General features: G+C 36.1%; 1 protein-coding gene across 1 annotated transcript; it reads right to left on the reverse strand.

Moving 5' to 3' along the window:
- Nucleotides 1–9,004: 9,004 nt before the first annotated feature.
- Nucleotides 9,005–17,026, reverse strand: LOC138312407 (transcriptional repressor NF-X1-like). Its single transcript, XM_069253294.1, has 9 exons — nt 16,824–17,026; nt 16,495–16,599; nt 15,892–16,020; nt 15,576–15,664; nt 15,272–15,367; nt 14,952–15,086; nt 13,733–13,799; nt 12,569–12,686; nt 9,005–9,156 (listed from the first exon to the last, which is right to left on the reverse strand). The coding sequence occupies exons 1-9, from the start codon at nt 16,836–16,838 to the stop codon at nt 9,005–9,007; spliced, it is 906 nt and encodes a 301-aa protein (XP_069109395.1). The 5' UTR covers nt 16,839–17,026.
- Between the last annotated feature and the right edge of the window lie 1,199 nt (nt 17,027–18,225).

Raw genomic sequence — 18,225 nt, forward strand, 5'->3', positions numbered from 1 at the left:
ATGACCTATAAAGAATTAAAATGAGTAGAATCTAATAATGAACTTCAGGTTTTTGTCGCCTTGAAAAATTACCACATGAAACGTACATTAAAAAAAATATTTATTTTGTTGAAAACGTTTCCGTTATGCCGGTTCACACTTTTCATAATAATGTCTGTGACGATTAAATCATATTGATCCAAATGTCGTGTCGTAATAAACGAGTGGTTTTAGAACGAATATACGTGCCGCTTCGGCTACTATACCTTTTCGGCGGACGACAATTATTTTCTGTCCTAAAAGTCTTTTTGAGCTACAATATTGCAGGTAAACGAGTGTAGGATAATGTGTCTCTTTCATTTTATAGACTCCAATTATATATAAAAATCTTATATACCTACTGATTAACCGACATACCTACAAGACTAGGGAGTGTCACTAAGCTTTTATTGGCCCTGGTGACAAATTGCTCAATGAGTAGTGAAACAAGCCCAAGAAACAAATAACTTAATCAGATTAGTGTACCACAGAGCCATGTGACACTTTGGACATGAACCTAGATTTTGGTTGACTATGTGGTCAGTTATTTAGACCCATCGGCCCTTGTGTTGACCCGACCTAGACACCTAATCGAACGGATCTATATTTAGACAGCTTTCCCAGACCAGTTAGATAAGCGCTAGCGTTTTGTTTTAATGTAGTTTTTTAAAGGATATATTAACAACAGGCATCCGTTTCCATCCCTTTCATATATTTTTTTTTAACTTTTCCCTAGAGCAGTATTCAAATTTCGTTGGCCCTGTAAAATGCACATTTAGTTAAAATTGCTCAAAAAGTTATTCGAATAACACACAATAAAAGACTTAGTTACCTAAACCGAAACGATTTTTATTTATCTATTTTTCATATTTAATGTTTTTTTTTAGTTATAACTATATCGAAAACCTTTTAAGAAGTCTATTAGTGTGCTGTTTTCAATGCGACTCATTATCATCACATTCCGTCCAATTACCAATAACGATATATAGTTTGTCTAATATTCTCCGGTTGTCGGTCTGCGCAGAAAATTGTCTGTCTCTTCACAACGCGGAGTTGGCAAAACAGCAAGAGATGAACGTAAATGTTACATTAATTTTGTTACTGAGATTTGACAAAGGTATATCCTACATTTATGAGAGATTATTTGAAATGAATTTAAGATGTAGAAGTATTCTATAAATGAGGTAGTTATAGCCTAAGATAAACCATATGTATTGTTTTGAAATATCCATGTATGTTGATGGAAAAACTTTAATTGGACGATTTGTCCCCCACATACCGTAAATTCCATACTTGAAAAAAAACTATTCAGATTTCGGCATTTTCATCCAAGCAACTTATTCTAAGATTCTAAATCGTAAGAATTTCCGCCAAAAAATACTTGATTTAAACATTATTGGAACATTACATTGATATGCTGATTTTCGAGATTAATACAGATTTGTTAAACATAACAATTGCGGACAGGTAACTCACCAGAGTGCACGCTTCAGCCACCACTAAGTTAAATGTTTGTCAAAACTAATACGAACGTTCTTCCATCTCTTCCATATTTGGTTTTTAAAGAAAACGTCCAAATCCAGCATCAACATCTACCGCAGACCACACAGCTGTGAAGATCTGCTCCACTAGTGGCAAAATTAACAAAAAAATACTGCAAAGAGACCTTTTTCAATAAGCAATAACAAAACAAAAACGTTGTACACGGCGACTGTTGAGAAGGCTATAATCATGTATGTATAGCGACTGTAACGGCTGGACTACGGTACGGTAGTCGTTTTTATATAATATGTTCTAGGTTGCATAAGGTCAGAGATACCCGTTGATCGGTGGTGAGCTGTCTAGCATTGTTGTCCTTACGAGAAACTATTGACCAGGTCTGTGTCAGGTGTATCAAATGCGCTCGTGGGCTCCACAATAACACATCGGCAGTACATTTCCGTCCTGTGTGTTGGACGCTTTTGGTTAAGTACCATTTGTACGTGGGAGGTTTATCAAAAAACAACATGGATTTCAAGAAGACAACATGAGTTCATTTTTTATTTTATCTGAAATCGAGTTACTGTACATGTATATTTATATACATGTATCTACCCATTAGAACATTAGAACATTAGAAAAGCAGAAGGCTATGTGGTGTGTAGACAAGGATTATACTTACGCCGCCTAGTTAGGAAAAACCACTCACACGTTCTAAGCAAAACCCTGTATAACAAACAAAAATATGCGTTGGTGTCTCTTATTCCTCCTTTATCTCTTTAGCTATATCCTAATTTGTAACCTTTGTTTTGATATATAAAGTAAACATATATAGACATATTTAAGCTATCACGTGACAAAATATCATTGTAATTATATATATATTTTTGTTCGGAAAGGACTTTGACCAGTAAGTTGTAGTAACTTTTGTTTCAATCCATTTGTCTTTTGTTACAATAAATTGGATTTAAACTAAAATATATCTACCCAAATCTAGGAAGATCGAGAAATGGAATTACACAAAAAATACTCTCTACATGTATGTGTAAACCGCCCCTCTCCAAAAATAAATTCGAATACAATGAAATATTAAATATGTAAAATGATTTATAATTTAAATGGTTATTTACGGAGCTCATATGAGTTATAGATAGTTTTAGAAGGGAAGACAAACGGTCAGTTATGTGTAGTAACCTGTCCATCAATACACCGAGACACGCTGTGTATCAGGTCCGTCAAAACATTCCATGTTCACTGGATTTACGGTAAGCTAGTGTAAGCAGTTTGTGTAACGACTCGTCCTGATGACATGCATGCGATGAAACGCGTGTAAAAACTAGGAATAGCTGTTTCACAATAAATCTCCTCCTTATCTATTTTGCACTTGATTCTCAATGACATTTGCGCTCCATATACAGAACATAGGCCTACTTGTAAAGTATAATGCGGATGCATGGATAAGAGTCAAGGATTTATAAGTGAAATAATATAGTCCTTGATAAGATAATTGCCGACATTCTGATAAGTAAACTCATACATAAAGGCTGACATATCAATAATAAATCATTTTCCTCTTTGTTTCTGGCTTTCTGATTTGGCCCTATTCATTGTTTTTTCATTCCACGATGATAAAAAAACACTCCGATAATGTCGCTGAAAACCCGACCGTTATCGTGACGGTCACTAATTAAAAAAATGACGTTTGCCGTATCGTATTTGAAAAAACTAATCGCTTTGGAAGAAATCAATGGAATCGTAAAGTGTGAAACGTATTTCGTTTTATAAAAGTAGCATGGAAAATTTAATTGAAAAGTTAATTCTGTAAGTACAACTAATTATTTATTTCATCGGGTAACAAATAAATTTGGTTTGCAAACCTTTGTTGAGAATCCCGCTACGTGGATTCACACAGTTTTTGCAAACAAAATTTCTTTCAGACCCCAATGAAATTAAAAAATAGTGACTTCAATTCTTAAAACAACAATCTTGGGGAGATTTTTTTTTCCTCATCTTTTTCCAGAAACAATTTTTGTAAACGAGAGCTCTTTGCGGAATAAAAATCAACGAGAATATTTCTTATAATCGATGAACTTGATTGTGAGATTATAAATGTATTACAATAAGATACATCAACATGCTTATAGTAAATTTCGTCCCTTTTCGTTTCACGGAACCCAGAAAGTGTCGTTTCCTCCTCCCTGAATAGTACTTGAGGTTAGCGAAAATATCGTCTGTCTTAACAGCAAGAAAGCTACTATTTTGTACGAAAATATGTAGAGACTTGAACAAAATTTTAGTATCTTTAAATTATGATCGTTTCACAAATATCGAGAAAAGAAGGTTTGTGCAAATCAAAATTAAATAACTCTTAAATTAAATATTGACCATTTTTCTTCACAAAATAAATAATGTAGCACTTAGATCATAAAATTCTTCATGATATAATTTCCACAACTTTTTTTAAACATTTATTCTTAGGTACCGTTACTCGTACTAATTTTTGTGCTTTGAATTTCTAAAAAGAATATAACATATCAATCATTCAGGATATACAGACCCCTTACTTGGTTTTTTATAGCGATCTACGTATATATCATGAAGAATTTTTTATGATATAAGTGCTACATTATTTGTATTTTTGAACATTGGTTTTAAGTATTATTGCAATAATTCAGTATTAATATAAATTGATTTTCGCGAAACTTTTCTAACATGATTTTATTCTCTTGTGACATTGGGATATTTTATAGCTACATTTTGTATCATGTATCTATTCACTTCTTTTTCATTTAATTACTCTATATAAAAAACATATGGTTTAATTGTTAATTTATTCATTGTGTGTTTTTATAACTCATCTAAACCTTTGACGTTAATAATCCGAAACTGGTCTTACTAGAACTAATGAAACTTACGAACTCAAATACAATTAGATAATCTAATTATCTCACCTGGCCGAGTACCGACCATCATAATACATGCCAGTGTGACTACCATTTGTATCAATTGTTACATTTATTTCCATGTCCTCATATTCTTGGTAATCAGTTAGGATCTAGAGCTCGGTCTTCAACGGGTCAGATTTTCGGACACTCCTAAAATAAACCTTCTCGCGATTGCAAAGACAAAAGTGAGTTTACCGTAATAAAAATCGTATTTGAACAACTAATAAACGTCTTTGGATTTTTATACCGCAAACAAAGAAAGAAATATTGCAGCTACCAAGGAATTCCGTTGTGTATTATATAACAGCATATTGGTCTATTTAAACAATGTGACATGTCATAGACCAATGAGCAATTTCCATGAAACAATATTGACAGAAAGTATATCTTTTTCTGCATCCGCTCTCCATTACATACGGTGGTATGCATATATGACATGAACAGTTATCTTATTCTAACTTCACAATCCTCGAAGGATCAATTGATTATCCTCGAGCTCTGTAGTTATCACACCTCAAGCACTTATTTAACCAGACATATCATGCTCGAACGGTCGACTTATTTCCTGAAGCGCCGATACATTTTTCTCGAGTGCATGACCATACTAGCCTAAATGCGATAAAAGAACATGATATGTCGATCGTTGAAAGTTTTGCCGAATTTTTTGCGATGGGGGGGGATGCATAAAAAGTATGCTCTAATGACCACCTTTATATAACGACTGTCCTGTCCGATAAACTACCGGTTTTTAGACTCATGTGCATTTAACGTAGCTGGAAGAATAGCCAGTACAACTGTTTTATAAGAATGAATAATCAAACACATTAACTATCGACAGCAAACCCAATCCCAAGGAGGGAATGGTTAGTGGGTAGAATATCCACAGACACTAGTTGCTACTTAGATCTAAACCCATCCCCAGGGATGGAGGGTTAGTGGTAGAATATCAAACACGATATCCTAACTTAGCTAAAACGCCTTCCCCAGAGAAGGAGGGCTAGTGTTAGAATATCAAACACTTTATCTACTTAGCTATCACCCCATCCCCAGGATGAGGCTATGGTAAATATCAAACTCTTTATCTAATAGCTAACACATCCCCCAGGATGAGGTCTATGGTATAGATTTCAAACACTTTATCAACCAAGCAAAACCATCACCCCAAGGGTGTAGGTGTTTAGTAGTAGAATATCAAACACTATATCTACATAGCTAAACCCATCCCACTCTATGGGGGAGGCTAGTGTAAATATCAATAGGTTATACACCTACTAACTCATCTCCAGGCGTGGAGGGCTAGTGATAGAATATCAAACATTGTATCTTCTTACTAACCCCTCCCCAAGGGGTGGAGGGTTAATAGTAGAATATCCAAACACTATATCTACTTACTACCACATCCCGCCCACCCACCCCCCCCCCCCAAAATAAGGGGAAAAATGGAGGCGTTAGTAGTAGAATATCAAACACTATAACTACTTATCTAACCCATACCCTAGGTGGAGGGTTAGATAGTAGAATATCAAACACTGAGTATCAACTTAGCTAACCCAGTAACCGCCAAGGAGTGGAGGGTTAGTTAGTAGAATAACAAAAACTATATCTAACCTAGCTAACACATCCCCAGGGTTGGAGGGCTAGTGGTAGAATATTAAACACTATATCTACTTAGCTAACCAACCCCAAGGGGTGGAGGGCAAGTGTAGAATATCAAAACAACTTTATCCACCTAGCTAACCCATCTCCCATGGATGGATGGGTTAGTTGGTAGAAAATCAACACTTTATTCTACCTACTAACTCCATCCCAAGGGGTGGAGGGTTAGTAGTAGAATAGTCAAACACATATCTACTTAGCAAACCCATCCGCAGGGTGGAGGGTTAGTAGTAGAATATCAAACACTAAAGAAAAGATATCTACTTAGCTAACCCCATTCCCAAGGTGGTTGGAGGTTAGTAGTAAAAGTATCGAAACACTATATCTACTTAGCTAACCCATCCCCATGGATGGAGGGCTAGTGGTAGAATACAAACACTTTATACTACTTAGCTAACCCATCCCATGGGTGGGGAGTGGCTAGTGGTAAAATATCAACACTTTGTACTTGGCTAACTCAATCCCAGGGAATTGATGGCTAGTTGTAAAACAGGTTAACAAGTCTGCTTTAGTCAACCCAGCCCCCATTTTAAATTCAAACCCAAACAAAAACTCAGATCAACAAATCAGGTAAATTTTTATTGATCAACTCATCTTAACCGCATTACAATTTATTTTTTTTCCCTTTTTTGAATTTTCTATTTCTCATCTCATGCTACATTTAAATATTTTTATCAAATCAAAATAAATAAAATTTCCTGTGATTATAAATTTAGTCTGCAGCGAAATGAAGAAACTAATTTCTTTTTGAGATAATATAGCAGATGTTTGATGAAGAATTGCCAAAGGAATCTAGGTACAGCATACAATATTCCGTCTTTTGCATATTACAGAGTTAGCTCCCTTGTCGGGTAAGGTATCGATTGTCATGTCATTATTTGTTAGCGCAATTCACGTCGTTTTCATCCGAAACTGAATTGACATACACGCTCGTTAACACATGACGTCACAATCAATACCTACTCACATATGCAGGATAACTCTGTAGATATGCAAATTGGAAAGTACAAGAGGCCCAGTGGGTTCTGTAATTGCTCACCTGGTTGTTGTTTTTTTATAAATTTTTTATATTATCAACAAAAGCTCTTAGTTTTTGTAGAAGAAATCGTTTATATGATTAATATCAAAAGTGACCCCTTTTGGCCAGCCATCGCCCTCGCGTCCAGGGGGGGGGTCACCCAAAGGAATAGTACATATTTTGAAACTTCAACCTATAGGGACCACTTCCTGTGCCAATATTGGATTACATTCCAACAAGTGATTCTTGAGAAAGTCAATTGTGTGTAACTAGTGACCAATGGACGCCAGCAGTACCAGAATAAGCACACCTCAGTCCTTTGGGACCATGTGATGCTAATAAAAATTGAACAGCAAAACATGTTTTAACAATGGATACCCCTTTAACATATAAATAAGACAACTTTCTGGAATAAATCATAATGCAATGTTGTTTATTGAATAAAAATATGTATATTTAGTCACCGCGGTATCATCAAATTCTTAACAGTCAGACACAAGCACCTGGGAATAAACCACATGTGTCTTGTAACCAATAACAGCGGTTGGTACCAAGCGTTACAATTACCAATACTTTTACATATTAATCAAGTCAACATATACATGGGGAAAAGGTGGAGTGTAGACGACGGGTGGGAAATATAAAGACAACAAATTTATGAAAGTTATGTATCAAATTTATTTTAAATTGATAGGTGAATGATTCGTACTTCCTTAAGCTTCAAAACTATTCATAAAAAAAAACTTTTTTGAAACTACAGCGAATTATCAAACTCTTTTTTATATTGCCGATTTTCAAAACCAAAAGCTGTACCAAAAATTGTAGAGGAGACTCTAAACAGTCCCTGGAGGTCTTATAACATAACAAGGGATGTCAAAATGGCGTCTGGTGTATGGCAACATCATCACGGTCACTTTAGCAGTCTTGTACAATTTTTTGGTAATAGGAAAATTGAATCTGTAATCACAAATTCTGAGTCAGATTCCCCGCTGTTACAACCTACCTTGAACACCTTGCATTAATTAATCTCCATTCATTGTTAGTAGCATCGTTTTGAGTAAGGAGAAATACTTAAAATCAACAGTTAATACTAAAATCATTGATAATTCCACGAATTATTTTTCATTTTGTTGTAAGGTAATTCAATACCTATTTTCCATGTCTTATCCTAATTTCAATATCTATTGTCTTGTTCTTAATTTTTAAAGACATTTAACTTGTAAGCTTAGTGGCCTAATTATGAAAAACGTCTTAACATTTGAAACCTGTCCTTGATTATTTCTCGGTAAAATAAATGATTTAGAGAAAGAACATAATGAAAAGTCCGTATAGACATGCAATATTCAAAAGCTGTTATGCATCATCATATTATTGTTAATCATCTTTTATATGAGTCAATGCGAGAATCAAAGGATTTTACTTTCAAGAATTATGATATTTTCAAAGCCGAGTGTATTTTCAATCTAACAGTTACCACCGCAAGAAATTCCAAGTCTTACTAACAAGATAAGGCCTATTTTCGATTCAAACCCAATCATTGTGAGATTTTATGATATTTTTTCTTCATCTCCATGGGAAATTAATAATTTACTACTGTATACTGCGGGAGAGTCATGCTGATTTAAAGCTGCAAATCAATTATCAATAATAAACGAAACATTATCAAACTCCTTTCAACTATATGTACAGTCAACTGAAACAATCCTGGATAAAATATATACAAAACAAACAAAAACAATTCTGAGAGAAGACCTCATCGAAACGCACATTAAGTTAACATAATTAAAGGACAAAATCAAGGACTAAATAGGTGAGTCACATTATTATCTGAATCATGAAATTTGTATAAGTTGGACGTATGAAGTTAAAGTCAATCTTCTAGAAAAAATCACAGTAATGCGATTAGTTTTTTTCTACTTTTTATTGCTTTTCTTGAGTACAGTGGAGAGTAGACTCCATTGGAGACCCATGCCACGGTCGTTGAAGATTGACCCTGGCAGTTTGGAGGTGCGTTGTTTGGCAGCTGGAAGCTGATTTTCCCTGCAAAGAAGTAAACAGGAGGTATATTGAAGTCTGTCCGCACTGCTGAATAAGTCACCAGTTAACGAGCCCAGCTGTTACTATACTAATATAATAACAAATGAAGTGTACAACATAAAGGTAAATTGAGGTTCTGTGACTGCTAAATATCACTCGCTTACCTTTTAACGATCCCGTCAGTACTATACTAATTTATAACCGAGAAGTGTAAACGAGTATGTTATACCCCAGGTCAACCTCCACTGCGACATCTATCCACCTTTTGGTAGTATAGATAATCATATTTCATAACGAACATGTTTACAAATATTAACATGGAGTGAAAAAATAAGACAAGATCCTTATCGCCACCTGGTTTGTAATCCACGTAAATGCGTCTCTAATATACGTCATTGTTTCTTTCTGAAGATTTTGAATATTTACAAATAAATTCCCCATTGGGCCACACTCTTTCTTGCTCCAGTGGTCAAAGCCAAAATTGCTTAACGAATTCTGTTAACCTCAAGGATAATTCTGGCCAAATTTGGGTTACAATCCATGCAGAACCTAGACAGTACGATTTTTAGGATTGACCTCTATTGTCCCCGATGGGGCCCCAACCCTGCCTGCCGCCCATGGGGGTTCAGAGCCAAAATTTATACAAAGTTTTTTTTTGCCTTTTACCCAAAGGACATGTTTGTGCCAAATTATGGTTTCTATCAATTCTAGAACTCTAGGACAGGTAGTGATTTATAGGATTTACCTCTATTACCCCCGATTGGCCGTGCCGCTCCTCCTGCCCCCAGCGGGGTCAAAGTCCAAAATTTTTACAAGTTCTGTTTCCCTTCCGCCCAAGATGTTTCTATGGCCAATTGGTGCAATCCATTGCTGAACTCTAGACAATTAGTGGCCGATTTTTAGATTACCCTCTATTACCCCTATTAGGGCCCCAACCCTCCTCCCCAGGGGGGTCAGTCACCATTAGATGCAAAATCTGATCCCCTTCCCCTAAGAAGTTTTCTGACCAAAATTTGTTTAAAAGTCCATGCTGTACTTATGACAAGTACGATTTAAAAGGAGAATGTTGACGGAGACGGAACGACGACTACGCACCATGCAATAGCTCACCGGCCCGTCGGGCCAGGGGAGCTAATTCTTCTAGAGGCGTTTTCTGGATGGCGAGGCGCATCGATTGTCTTGCTGAGCGCTCATTTTTGAATGGACATTGAACGGGAGCCCCTATTTGGTGATTTTTTAAATAACCACATATTCTGATAATAGTGCACTGAGCAACGTGCAATGAAAAGTTGTCCCAACTCAACTGGGGGTTGTGAAATTTTGTGTCGCTCTCCAATCTTTGAACATGACAAACCCTATCTGAAACCCTCCTCTGGGACTTTTGGTTTACAACCTACCTCTGTACCCATGTTGGCGTGAAATGAAGAAAAAGTAACTGATAGATTTATTTTATGTAGTGTATTTACTAGGATTAAGTGATACTACAGTAATATAAGTAAAGAAGATGTTCGAAAGTGTATCTATTTGAGAGAATAATGAACACCAGTTCATGACCTGTGTCAACAAAAAATACAGAAATAAAATTTGTTTGATGTGTTTCTGAGGTCTAGCACAGCGGACAATCAAAAACAGTACTGATGGATAAATTGGCAGCGAAATAATTTTATAAAACTAATGATATTCGTAGCTAATGAATGCGAGTAACAACAAGTTTTTTAAAGACCAAATGCTATCCATTAGGGTTGATAAAACACCACTCCCAAGGAGATACTCTCCAAAAACCCTGGATCTGATCTGGGTTAAGACACTGGGACGAGTATGGTGCAAGTGTCCAAATATAAGCTAATGCGTTAGGATTCAAACAATTTGGTGTTTTTGGTTGAAGACAGGCGGCAGCAAATTCCAACTGCTGTCTATAGATCTGGCGAGTGAAGGGGTTGGTGGTAGGAATTCTTTTCTGGTGTATATTTTTACAAATTCGTTTAAAATTCCTTGCTACTGAAGAAATGGATAGATTTGGTTCAAGAATCCATAAGTGATGAAGTGAAAAGGAACCAATATATATAGAAGGAACGTTAAGAGGTTTTGTTCCCCAGGGGCCAGGGAGATTATTGTATTGATGGATATTAACACTTCACATAAACGAACTCATATATAACATTTGCTATGTTTGCCTTAACCCTACAGAGGCTAGCTGCCTTACAGGTACTCTGTGCCTCTGTTTTTTATGTGTTGTGAACTAGATGATCTATGTTTGAAGTTAAGTTTTTACATTACATACAAGGACAATTTTTGTTATGGCCCTCTATAAGAAGATAAACACATCTGACGCAAATAAACAAGCCTATCTTTTATCAGGTGTATGTGTCAGGTTACGGTTCATCTATCTATCATTTACAGGTCTAGTATGTATACCTATAATTCTCTAACAACATGCATTCAAATAAAATTTTATAGTGCAAGACCCGTTATCTCTAGTTTACACCTACACAACCAGTTAAAAATAAAGGAACTAAAAGCTTTCTCTATAAATATCCCCATAAAATCAGTAACAATTTAATTAATTAACAAGTAGATCCACAATGAGGGATCATGGTTGCGCACCAAATCCAATGATCTATATTCTGACAATGAAAGAGGGGATCTTTTCTCTGCTTTTTAAAAACTGTTTAAACTATTCTAAAATCTAAGATGGCGGTAGCCTGAGTTTGCTTATCTTGTTCCCTGATTGGTCCCAAAATAACAATATGCAAATCCAGGAATCCTATGGGAACCTTCATAAATGGAAATTGAAAAAGATCACTCAGTACATTCCTTAAAATATGCAGCTAACAAACTTCAGACCATCAAAATGAAAGTCTAGACCATTTTGTTAAAAGATTAAATGGATGGACCATGACAAAGAGGCGATTTGAATAACCCACCATCTGATGCTGGTGGACTAACAATTGGTCGAGCATAAAAGTATTGTGTTGTAAGGGGAGATGAACTCATCCTGAATTACCAGACAATTTGTTAGCCATAGAATGGATTGTAAGTTCATCCGATGGGCAGACAATTGTCCAGCATAAATTATTGTATTTTGTAAAGGGAGGTGGACACTCATCCAACGGCGCGCGTACAATTAGGTTAGCATAAATGATTGTAAGGATGTAAGGGAGTAACTCATCAGATGACCTTGAATAATAGTCATCATAAAAGATTGGGGTTGTAATGAGGTACCTTCATCAGATGACTTGAAATCTAGTCCAACATAAAGATTATGTATGTGTTAAAGGGAGGTAACTCATCTGAGGGATTTTTCTTCATCAATAACATAGAAAGATTGATAATTGTCAAGGGGAATAACTTACCTGATTTACTCCTGATGAACAACTTCAGGGATTATTGTAAAAATAATGGGAGGTAAGCTCACCTAAGGAGCCCGCCGCATCATTGGACATGGGGTATAGGGTTTGGTGGGGTTTAGTGTGTAGTTCCTGGCATAAAGCAAAGCTGTCAACGTTACTGAAGTTAGCCAACATTTCCACCGCCTAAAGAACCAATAGCAAACTCTATTTTAATCAAATATTTCTTAATCCTTTAATAACTGCTAATATGAACACCTACACATGGTCAGGATATGAAAAGTTTTAAGTTTGAATATTTAGTCAAACACCAAATGACAATCTTCACTTGTAAGTCTGGTCTAGTCTACAACATTCTCTTCTATTCTCTGCGCGGTTCTGCATATCACTAACTTCGAGTTGTCTTCGGCAGCCATAGAAACTCCGCCTAAACCTCTTTGAAACGACTCGTCTCTGATCCCTGTTCTCATATGGGAGAAACATGATGTGAGACGATGTGTGAAATTTTAGACTGCAATTGTGCAAACCACTCATTGTGAAACAATAATTGGTGGAGAGCAGTTTAGGGTGTTTTAGACCATAACTGAAACTTGTAATACATACATTAGAAGGTAATAAATATCAGATCTCGAAACATTATACTTAATCATTTTTTATTCTTTTCAAATACACCTTTCGCTAAATGTAGAGTGGAGGGAAAACTTGAACTCAAATACATTACAGTTTCGATATCCCAAGATGAGAAAAGAAGGCAGTAATTTTCGTTAAATATTGTCATTTTTTTTTTTTGCGCAAAGATGTATTATTTCTATCTAAACAGAAATGAATCCATTTTAATATCACATTGGAGATTGTAAGCAATTCAAATAGAAGAACACACTTACAAAGGCTTACCATGAATGAATAAAAGAAGCATTGTGATTTTGTGAATTTTTGCGGAATTAACTGCAAAAGCTTCTAGATGTAAATCTCTTCTTTATATAGCCTATTAATTTGATAATAATAATACAATATTAAATTGTGGCATATGATTGTCAACAAAACCAGGCATGTAATTGATTGGATTGCATTGAGGTTCTCAAGCTCACTGAACTAAACAACTGAACTTACATTACGCTGAGTGTAACTAAGAAGAGCTGTTACACTGCAAACCAGCAAAAATGTGTAAGTGATGTTATGGAAATAATTAAGAATCTGCTGTTGACGTTATCGTACAACACTGATCAACTTACCCCTTTGGCGTTCTGGACTAGATCGGAGAAAGACTTATCGATGGCAGCAACATTCTGAGGATTGTTTCTGTCAAATAGAAAATGGTGTCAAATTTTCATACCAATAGACTTTTCAGATACATTTTCAAGATATTTAAATGAATACTGGTACTTCTAAAAAAGACTCGTGGATTTCGTATCAGTGGGATCATGGTTAAAAGCTGACCATGGTAATAGTAAATATAAAGTGAAATGTTTGATCAGAACTATGTTTGTTTGTTTGATAATTTTAATGTCTTACTAACAGTCAGGGTCATGTAAGGACGGCCTTCCATGTATGCAGTGTGTAGCGTGTCTGAAATGCGAGGTGTGTGTTTTGGGAGTCTGCAGTATGTTCGTGTTGTCTCTTTTTGTGTAGTGGAACTGTTGCCCTTCTGATAGTGCTACATCACTGAAAAATGCCGCCGAAGACACCAAGCAACACACCCTGCCCGGTCACATTATACTGACAATTGGCTAACTAATAAAATACATTGAATGAGACAATGTCTTTGAGTTTTATAAGTTTAAATCATGAAGATTTAGTTGTGTATATAATTTATAAACTTTCTTTATAGAGATATTTTTATTTTTATCTATTACCTAAAGATGGTGTGGAGCACACTGAAATTAGGTCACTGTGATTGTGGACTCTAGTGTCAAGGACTGAAATTAGGTCACTGTGATTGTGGACTCTAGTGTCAAGGACTGAAATTAGGTCACTGTGATTGTGGGCTCAAGTGTCAAGGACGTAAATTAGGTCACTGTGATTGTGGGCTCAAGTGTCAAGGACATAAATTAGGTCACTGTGGATTGTGGGCTCAAGTGGGTCAAGGACATGAAATTAGGTCACTGTGATTGTGGGCTCAAGTGTCAAGGACTGAAATTAGGTCACTGTGATTGTGGGCTCTAGTGTCAAGGACGTAAATTAGGTCACTGTGATTGTGGGCTCAAGTGTCAAAAACATAAATTAGGTCACTGTGATTGTGGGCTCAAGTGTCAAGGACATAAACTAGGTCACTGTGATTGTGGGCTCAAGTGTCAAGGACTGAAATTAGGTCACTGTGATTGTGGGCTCAAGTGTCAAGGACTGAAATTAGGTCACTGGGATTGTGGGCTCAAGGGTTTAGGAAGACCATATTGTATGTAAATTAAAGCTATACACATCAACAATATTAGAACTGTTAGAGACAGCTCTTACCTGGCATACTCTTTAAGGAAATCACTATAGGATGGATTACCAAGCTTGGCACTGAGATCGGGATTTTTTATTTCCAAAGCAAGAGCCATTCTTCTGTTTCTCTCCATAATGGCACAATCTCCATCACATTCAAGTCTGAAAAATATATACATAACTATAATTTATTTTCTGTTTATGATTTAGCAGCTGATCACTCATTACTGATAACATCTACTGCATTCAAGCTACAGTGAATCCTCCTTAATCTAGAAACCCCAGCCAAAACCGTCTGGATTGCTGTGCAAGCTAGGCTACATTAAAGTTTGAGTATATTTACTTACTGTCGTTTGGCCACTTTCCTGGCTGCCAATGTTATGTTGGACATATCCACTGACTGACCAGAACCAACTGTGCTGGCAAGTGCTTGTACAGTCATCCTACAAATAACATAATTTCATGTAATCAAATTACAGCTACATCATTATTCTGCCATTGATATTAATCATGTTTATAGGTTCAGATTGAAATGAAGAAGGAATCTTGCCAGAGAAAGAGTACTTAAGTTATAAAATCATCATAAACAGGTGACTAGAAATGTCGGACCAGCCTAACATCACTGACTGATGATGAGAAATAAACACTTACTTCTGGTACTCCTCAAGTTCTGGAGAAGAGCCACCAGCATTACACAATTGTCTCCCTGTCTTTCTTCCACATGGGCACTTGATTATTATCTAAAATATAAAGAGCATGTCAAAACAACATCTACTAAACATACACTTGTCCTATTACCTTGTAGAGTTGGTAATGAAATAAATTAGAAGCATTATTGGCAGCGTCTGGCAAGTATTTAACGGTGAAGTCACAATATTAGCACAACCTGATATCAATTACGATGTTACAATATGGCATCATACCTTATAAAGATGGCTAAACATTTGTATGAGGGAAGAGGTCTTACCTCTGCTTTACATGGAACAGATGGACAGTCTTGACCGCTGTGACATGGTACACCACAGGGATGACCACAGATTGGCCGAGGCACTGAACAAGGCTGGACACAACTCTTCCCATCCTCCTGACAGTCGCCCTATATATAACATAAGTCATCAGTGTCCAAATCATATGTCAAAGAACTGTACTAAAGAAAATATTATAATATTTTAAATTATCAACTGTACTATAGAGCCCCTTGGGTATGACAGATTGCAGTCCCTATAATCTTTCAAACCAGCCCCGTTACCATGTCGCTGTGACCTGCTCCTTTTAAGACAAAAATTCCTTTCTTTCCTTTTGTAAAAGGGAGGCAAATAACCAAACATGAATGTTTTAGAAGATATATCTCAAGCCCTGTGGAGAATTTTGGCAGGTCAGCCCCTGGCAAGTGCACACATACCTTATGACAGGTGTGGGTACACTTGTGTGTACCACATGGTAGAGATTTATTACATGGAAGCCTGACGACACACACATACAAACATACCTTATGACAGGTGCGGGTACACTTGTGTGTACCACATGGTAGAGTTTTATCACATGGAAGACCGACGACACACACACATACCTTATGGCAGGTGCGGATACACTTATGTGTACCACATGGTAGAGTTTTATCACACGGAAGACCACAGCTGATGTTGTTGATATGGCAGGGGATGTTTTTCCGCAACTAAAAACAAAGTGGAATATCATTTAAAAAAAAAAAAAAAAATTTCATTGCATCAATGTCTCAAGATTTGGTGTATTTCCATTTCGCCTTGTTTAGTTTCAATGTAGAATACTCTTTTTTTACAGACTTGACCATATAGGCTCAGCAAGTAAGCTTAGCCCTTTTGTTTATGATGATAACATTCCAAATAAATTTGGAAAGTAAAGTTTCTTTTTATCCCTTACCTCATGGTTGCCCATGCAGTAATTTGGATGTAAGTTCCGTGCAAGGGGGACAACTCTCGTCACTGTGACAAGTATGGCGTACTGTTAACACAACAAACACGTAACGATTCAACATTCATGGAGGACCATCTTACAAACCATGACGAAAAAGCTTTTTGAGAAATAAATATGACAAAATTTCAAGACACAAAGAATATCTCAATTTTCTTTCAACTAACCTACTAATATTTAAGGATTAACTTGAATAGATTTTTTTATGTTATGGAGATATAACACAAAAATCTGAGATTACTCTAAATAAAACGCGAAGCCGGTAAAACGGTTTATGTTGAGAGTACACTAATATTTTTGTGTTATATCATCCACATCAGAACAAGGGTTAAAAAAATCTATTCAAGTTAATCCTGATAAAGTATAATTCAATTTACTAAAGATAATCTCTTCAATATTCATGGTGAAATTTATTTTGGGACTCTTTTGTCTATGAAATCATTACGCAGTCATCTCAGCCGTCTAAATCAGAAGCAACGTTACAAACGACGACGCCATTTTTTTCCTTTATGGGTATGATAAAAGTAAATTTAACCAAAGAAAATGCTTTGTAACAAGCAAAATTGTTATACATGGAAGATAAACTCAAAGGATTTGGCAGGAAATGGATTATCACTAACAAGTGATTTAAGGCTCCACATAGTGGCAAAACATCTTTTTCCTGTTTTTAATATTTTATCTTAACACAAAATAGAGGCCCACGCTCAGGGCCTGTATCACTCAAATCTGATTTGCAATGCCTGGTGAAATTCTGAATTAAATGTAAGTAATTGTTCCTTTCACTAAAGTAAAAACTAATTCAAGAAAGTGATTTGAGGCTCCATGTGATGTTGATGACGAAAAAAATGGGATCACGAGGCCGGCTGTGAATAAATCTTTAAGGGCAAGTATAATCTTTTGAAATAACATGAATGGATTGATCTAGACAATTATATTCTTTAATGAAAGGGCTGTACGAAGTGGTTGTAAGAGAAAATGTACAGATCTTTGTATCACTGAATTCCCCTATGGGAACTGCTTCCAGAGTGTGGTCAAAGCCAAAATTCGTATACATTTTGTTAGACCCCAAGGATGTTTCTGGGCCAAAATTTGTTTATAAATCCAAGGCAAATATCATTAGCGATTTACAGGATTTATCTCTATTTCTAATTTAGCCCGCCCCCTCCTGCCCCAGAGGGGTCAGAGCAAAAATTTATACAATTTTCTGTTCTCTTTCCCCCAAGGATGTTTTAACGGTGACGAATCGTGAACTTGAAGGTTACAATGAGAATCCATGCAGACTCTAGGACAAGTAGCCATTCATAAGATTACCTCTCATTTATATTGGGCCCCGCCCCTCCTGCCCCCGGGG

This window comes from Argopecten irradians, unplaced genomic scaffold, assembly GCF_041381155.1.
Source record: "Argopecten irradians isolate NY unplaced genomic scaffold, Ai_NY scaffold_0307, whole genome shotgun sequence".
Classification (NCBI taxonomy): domain Eukaryota; kingdom Metazoa; phylum Mollusca; class Bivalvia; order Pectinida; family Pectinidae; genus Argopecten; species Argopecten irradians.